At 38.0% G+C, this 7,567-nt stretch overlaps 1 protein-coding gene across 2 annotated transcripts in view; it reads left to right on the forward strand.

Moving 5' to 3' along the window:
- The window catches only part of Mindy2 (MINDY lysine 48 deubiquitinase 2), a 69,997-nt gene that overhangs the window by 3,275 nt on the left and 59,155 nt on the right, over window positions 1-7,567 (forward strand). For both annotated transcript variants that reach the window (XM_026779028.1, XM_005347663.3), the window contains exon 2: window positions 7,048-7,105. In XM_026779028.1, coding sequence (XP_026634829.1) covers window positions 7,048-7,105 — 58 coding nt within the window. The remainder of the gene's footprint in view (window positions 1-7,047; window positions 7,106-7,567) is intronic.

Below are 7,567 nucleotides of genomic sequence, written 5' to 3' on the forward strand. Positions count from 1 at the left end.
ATATCACAGATTGGGCTCCAGCTTGCCATGTAGCCAGTCTGGCCTCTAACTCACAGAGATCTGCCTGCCTCTGCCTCCCAAGTGCTGGGATTAAAGGCGTGCGCCACCACCGCCCGGCACTATTTGATTTTTTTGTTTGTTTTTGAGATGGAGTCTTAAATATCACAGATTGGGCTCCAGCTTGCCATGTAGCCTGAGGATGATTTTTGAACTTCCGGTTCTCCTACCTCAGCCTCCCAAGTACTGGAATTACAAACATGTGCCACCACTCCCAGTTTATGTGGTTCTGCAGTTAACCAGGGCTTCATGTATGCTAGGCAGGTACCTGTCAGCTGAGCTACAGCTGCAGCCCTCGTTATCACATTTTCAAACATGTTTGTAGTGTGCTTTGTTTGTCTTCACCTGACTCCAGTACTAATTTCTTCTTTAGTATATATGGGTGTTTTGTTTGAATGTGTATCTGTACACTACATGCATGTCTGGAGCCCAGGAATCCAGAAAGGAGCACCAGATCTCCTGGAACTGGAATTTCTGACAGTTGTGAGGCACCATATGAGTGGTATTGAATCTGGGTTCTCTGGAAGAGCAGTCAGTGCTCTTAACCACTGAGCCATCTAGTTTCTTAGTTTATAAAGAGCACTTAAAAATAAGCAAGAATAAAGCAGAGCAACATAATGACAAATGGAGAAAAAAATCAATAGCAAAAAAATTTTATCAGGTGATAGTGGCACACACCTTTACTCCCAGCACTTGGGAGGCAGAGGCCAGCAAATGTCTGAGTTTGAGGTCAGCCTGGTCTACAGGGTGAGTTCAAGGACAGCCAAGGCTACACAGAGAAACTCTATCTCAACAACGAAAGAAAGGAAGAGAGAAAGAGAGAAAAGAAGGAAGAAAAGAAAGAAAAGAAACTTTAACTTCAGATGGTCTTTTCTTATTTTATCACCTTGAAGTGAAGTTCCATGTCTTTGAGCATCTTTCTAGCAGTGACTGTTTGCTATGGTCGCCCTACTTTTTGATGACATCTCATCTCTTCTCCCCTGTGTTTTTCATAAATCCTTCACACTACTTTCTGTCTATTCTGCCCCATCCTACCAATCCTGTAGAGAACTGCAGTCACACTAATTTTTTCATGCTCTCTTTTCCTAAAGTAAGCACAAAACTCTTTTGAGGTTTTCCAAGTGTGTTTATCACTTATAAAAAAGGAAAAGCAGCTGGTGAGCCAAAGGTTTTATCTTAGCCTCTGCCTACTCTGTTTTAAATATAGATCTTGTAAGGAGAAATTTAAAGCTTTATACAGTGGTAGGACCTTATCTACATAAAAGATTTGAGGAACAGTTCTGGAGCTTCCTTTCCCAGCTTCACTCAAGAATTAGAAGTATTATGTGTCTCTGGATTTGTGAGCAAAGTAGATGTGAACAGTGTGATCCTGCATGGGTGGATGCCTGGTTCTGATAGTATTCCACCAATGAAAAAGCCTTGCTTTTTCTTTTCCAGTCATGCCTATGGAGGTCCAGGTAAAGGATGTTTGATCTTTGAATACACGTGGTACCAACAAACTAGGCCTTTGAATATAGTCACTTTTTGTTTCTACTTTGGTTTGTTTTGAAACAGGGTGTTGCTATTTAGTCACTGCATTTGAGTTTTAGAATTACAGGTGTGCAGCAACATACCTGGCTTAAAGTCCACTTTGATACTGTTCCCCCATTATTTTCCACTTTTTATAAAAATAAGATACTCCCATGTATCTTTTTGAGGGAGATCGGCTTTTTTCCATGTATGCATGCGTGTGTACCACATATATGCCTGGTGCTGGTGGGGGCCAGATCAGAGTCCTTGGAACTGGAGTTACATATGTTTGTGAGCCTAGATGTGAGTGCTAGCGATGGAACCCTGGTAAGTGCTCTTAACCTTTGAACCACCTCTTCAGCCACTTATTCTCTACTTTTATTTTTAAATTATTTTTATTTTATCCTGTATGATTGTTTTTTTCTGTATGTATGTCTATGTACCATGTGAATTCCAGTGCCTTTGAAGGCCAGAGGAGGCCAGAAGGCGTTAGATCTACTGGAACTAGAGTTAATAGGCAATTGCAAACTGCACGTGTATGCTGGAAATCAAACTTGGGCACTCTGAAGGGACAGCCAGTGATCTGGAGCCACTGTACTGTCTTTCCAGTCCCTTTTTTCCACTTTTAATTGATTAAGTTGCTTTTTCTTTAATTTAGTTTTGTGACAGGTCTCAAATTCACTATGTAACTAAAATTGGCTCTGATCCTTCTGTGTCGTCCTCCTGGGAGTGGGATTGCAGATCTGGGTCACTATGCACTGCTTGTTTTGAATGTTTTGTTTTTATTGTGTTCAGGATCTGATGACATTTTAAAAAATTCTTACCTTATGGTAGGTTTGATGGCAGCTTGTACTATGTTAAGAGAGCCTCTCTGAAAAGATCAGATCAAACAAAACAAACAAAAAAGTGTTGGGCAACTATTTATTCTGGAGCCAAAAGTGAGTGGCCCTGTCCTGGGAATACAAAATTGGTTACCCCAAATCCCATGTACTGATATGGTGACAGTTTCATGAAATTGTTAGAGTAACAGAGTGAAGAATATTTCAAATACATCGGTGGAAACATCAAATAGGTGAGTTATAGCAAAGTGAGGGCTTGAGGGAGGTCGGAAGAACCTCAGCTGTGGGTCTCAGATGCCATCTACTGACTGTCTTCGATTTTAGGTTAGTGGAAGCTAGTGGTCTGCTACATTAATACATTCCAAAGATGATAAGCCAGGCACAGAGGTGAGCTATGAAGAGGACTAAAGATAGTCCAGGGTAAATTATAATGAAACTCTGGACCTACAATGTTCCAGTCTTTCCACAATCACTAAATTTCTATCAGGTAATCAGGCTTTGCAGAATATTTAATATGGTTGCAACTTCTTTTTGGGAACTAAATTTAGTACGCTAAGCAAGTACTCTATCATACTCTATCACTGATCTCTACACTCCACCTTCAGGTACTTGGCTGCTTGCACCTCAGGATAGTATGAATGTGCCCTAAAGTATAATCATTAACTTACTTTAAACATTCTGAAATTGTGTGTGTGTGTGTGGTGTGTGTGTGTGTGTGTGTGTGTGTGTGTGTGTGAACTTTGTGGATGACAGTGTCATAACATAATGTGCCAGGTTGGACATACCTGATTCTGACAGACATTTTACTGACTGAACATATGTTATTCATTCTTTCCTCTCTTTTTTCTTTTGAAGTTCATGCTGTTATAATGAAAAAGGAACTTACTTTGCTGTGAGTCCCAAGTCATATTACAAGTCATCCACTTACTTTGGATAAACATTTCAAACACTTAATTTATTCTTTGAATTAATTATATCTTGCCACTTGTTTCACAGTCATCAACTAAGGTGACAAGAAAGTCGAATGACAGTAGGTAATTTAATAACTAGACGGGACAAGCTCAATTGTGTCTCTACTATTAAAAAACTGTTGGAGCTGGGCATCCCAACACTTGAGAAGCTGAGACAGAAGGGCCACCAGGAGTGCTGTGTCCTTCAACAAGACAGGTGTGCTCTAGAAACATCTGTAATTCCCACGCTGAGGAAGGACAGGGTCAAGAAAATCACTGGGATTACTGATACAAGCTTATCTAAGAAATGTATAAGCTTCAGGTTCAGGGAGTGACCCTTCCTCAGAGGAATAAAGAGAAAAGTGACAGAGGGGAGGTCATCCAGTGCTGTCCTCTGTCCTCTGTTCATATGGAGACAGACATGAACACACATAAGCACATTTGAAAAGTTGTTAGAACTTAACCGTATGTCTCTTCAATACTTATTGACATTGTATTAAGACTTTAACCGTTACCTATGATAACTGATCAAAAACTTGCAATCCGAAATTCTCTATGTGAGTCAGTGTACCTCAAACTTCCAGTGGTCTTTCTGCTTCTGCCTCCTGAGTTTGGGGACTAAAGGCTTTTATTAGTATCATCTATATAAGCTGCTCCTTTTTCCTTTGTATGACGAGTCCCCTGCATTTACTATTTCCCCATCCCGTTAAAATCTTAGCCTATCGCCTTTAGAAAATTTTACGTTCCTGTTTAAAATTCCACTAATATTTTAAACACAGATTTTATTGTTTTTACCTTTGACCTCTCTTGAGGCTACTTCTAATATCAGTATAGAGGTGGTCATTCTCATTTTATGTGCTTACAGAGCACAGTAGGCAGTCTCCTCTTGGAAAGCTCAAGACCATGATCTGAAATTACATAGACCCCTAGGACTATAGAATGTATATGCCAAATTCATATACTCTTCAGTGTCTCCATATTATTCTTATCCTCTGGTCTTGGTGGCTGAACCTCAGACCTTGTCCATGGTGAACGCAGCTCCACCACTAAGCTACAGCCCCTGTCTCTTCGGCTTCTTAATTTTACAAGATTGCCGAAATTAAAAAGAAGGGTTTCTTTTTTCTTGTTTTTACACTTACTTATGTATTGGGAGGGTACACCACAGTCCATGTGTAGAGGTCAGAGGACAACCTGCTTCTCCCTCCATTATAAGGATTCAGAGAATAGAACTCTAATTGTTAGATCATTGGGCTTGAAAAGTGCCTTTACCTGCTGGACTATCTTGCAGGCTCCTTGAGAAAGGATAAATTATTTGTTCATGAAATCTTTTGATGAATTTGTCACATTGAATCTGTCTTAAATAAGAGAACACATAATTCTTTAAAAAAAAAAAAACCAGCATCATTTAAGTTGGCAACGAGATTCAACAGGTAAAGGTGCTTGCCACCAAGCCTGACAGTCTGAGTTCGATTCCTAGGACCCAAATGGTGGAAGGAGAGAATAGACTCTGGCAAGTTATCTTATGACCTCCACAAGTATCCTCAGGTACAAACACAAAATAAATAAATGTCAAAAGATGTAGAAACAGACTGATGATAGCATACATCTTTAATCTCAGCATGCAGGAAGCAGAGACAAGTAGATCTTTGTGAGTCTGAGGCCAGCCTGGTCTACATAGTGGACTCCAGATAAGGTAAGGCTATATAGTGAGGACCTTTCCCAAAAATAATAATAATAATTTTAGAAAACATTAATATGTATGAATGTTCCTTTCAGATTACTGTGAAATTGAGAGGTCCATCTTTAGAATACAAAAAATTAACTAGATATCAGCACTCCAAATATGATACTGAAACACCTTGATAAATACTGTATAATGATAACTAGAATAGTCTAAAGCAAAAATTAGTAAATTTTCCTGTAAAGAACTACTTAGTGGGGACGGAGAGATGATGGCTCAGGGATTAAGAGCACTGGCTGCTCTTCCAGAGGACCTGGTCCAATTCCCAGTACCCTTTTGGCAGCTCAATAACCACCATCTGTAACTCCAGCTCCATTGGATTTGATGCTCTCTTCTGGCCTGCTCTTAGCTTCTATGGGCACCAACCATATGAATGGTGCACAGACATACATGCAGGCAAAACACCCATACATAAAACATAAAATTAAAAAAAATAAAAAACTAGTTAGTAATCATTTTAGGCTTTGTGTTTTAGGAGTCTCTGTTAGAGAAATTAAACTTTGCTACTGTAATACAAAAAATGTAGAATATATTGAAATATGGCCAAATAATACATAAATAATGTGAGTAAGAAACCCAACTTTTTGTTAGAAAATCACAGCAAGCTATGATTTGCAAGTGAGCTTCAATGTTAAAATTATGTAGAAAGTGGGCTGCAGAGCTGGCTCAGTAGCTCAGAACACATACAACTCTTGCAGAGAACCTGAGTTTGGTTTTCTACACCCTTGCTGGGACTCATAACTGCCTATAACCCAGTTCCATGGGATCTAGCACCCTTTTCTGTCCTCTGAGTATGTGTACACACATGACACATACCCATTTAGATATATACATATAAGTAAACAAAGTAAATCTTTTGTTTAAAAAAATTACCTTTTTTGGAAGGATGGTTTATTGAGTACACTACAATAAGGCATTGAACTAGACAGTAACTAGAATGCTGCCTGCAGCCAAAATTATTCTTTAGAATACATTGTTACAGAGAATAAAACTCATTAAGAATAATATGATGAGCAAGCTTGTGTGGTGTATCTTGGTTTTCACAGAGTGATAAATCCAAAAGATAAATGGACCCTAAGCATCAGCTGTCATATGTGTTCTCAGAGAGGCTAACACTGCTATGTTTTTTATCAATCATTTTGAAAATTTATCATTGATCAAAAACATTTTAATATGTCATCAGCATACTTGATAGCATAAACCTAGAATGCCTTCTTTAACAATTTAACAAGGGAGCTTTTGGAGAAATTGATAATTTAAACACTTTCCTTGGTTGAACAGAACATAGTGACTAATATATTTTTAATTATGGTCTTCTCCTATCATTGAATACTTACTGACTGATTTAATTTCATAGTTTTTTTTCTATTATCCAATGTCTCTCCACAGCTGTTCCTTTCTCATTAGCATTTAAAATTTAAAGTTAATAAAGCATTATGCAATCTTTTTCTGGGGGCATTTATCATCCCTTTCTGTTATTTTAACATACCCTTCATAGTGTATATGTGTGTATGAGATGTGAGTAAGGAATCATGTGTGTCTTGATGTGCATATGTATCACAGTATATGTAAAAGTCAGAGCACAACTATAAGAGTCCATTCTATCCTCTCATCCCGAGTTCCCGGGATCAAACTCAGGTCATCAAGCTCACTTATCAAGCACTTTTGCCTACTGAACTATTTTGTTCACCCTTATTTGCATTTTTTTGAGAAAAAGTCACACTTTTTAAGTCAAGTTTATTTAAAACTCATGGTCATCATTCTACTGAGTACTGGGAGTATACACATGAGCCACATGCCTGGATGACTTTATTATATAAGCATAAATGTCAATATATTTATATAGTAGGTGTTTGTGTCTATCTGCCTGCACATGTGTACTTGCTTTTGACTAAAGTAAACAATTCAATCATCAAAACATCTTTATAGAAATAATACTTTGTTTTTTCAGGTGAAACTTCCACCAATGATGGAAATCATAACTGCGGAGCAGCTGATGGAATATTTAGGTCAGTGCTGAAGACTAGGTGATTTTGTATCTTTTAAAGAGTTAAATAAAGTTTTCAAAGCTGTTCTTTTACTGGTGCTATTATACAATCTATTTTAAAATTGTAGTTCTGAATATACTAATTAAAAATTTTACCAGTATGTTACTATTCTTGGCTGTTATAACATTCTTCTGACCATTATTAGAATCCTAAACTATAAATAAGAAGACTGGGAAAAATCCAGAGAAAAACACACTAATTAATTAATCCCAGTAAATTTCAGAATGAGAAATGATACAGAAACTTTGGCATGAGAAAAATACCTCTTTAAAATTGTGTCGACTTGGATTAAAGTTGAAGGAGTTGGGTTGGAGATGTAGCTCAGTGGTGGAGCACTTGGCTAGCATGTGTGAGGTCCTGGATTTAATCAATAGAGCAGAAAATGCAAACATAACAAGCCATACACACACACACACACACACA

Source organism: Microtus ochrogaster, chromosome 5 (genome assembly GCF_000317375.1).
Source record: "Microtus ochrogaster isolate Prairie Vole_2 chromosome 5, MicOch1.0, whole genome shotgun sequence".
Taxonomy (NCBI): domain Eukaryota; kingdom Metazoa; phylum Chordata; class Mammalia; order Rodentia; family Cricetidae; genus Microtus; species Microtus ochrogaster.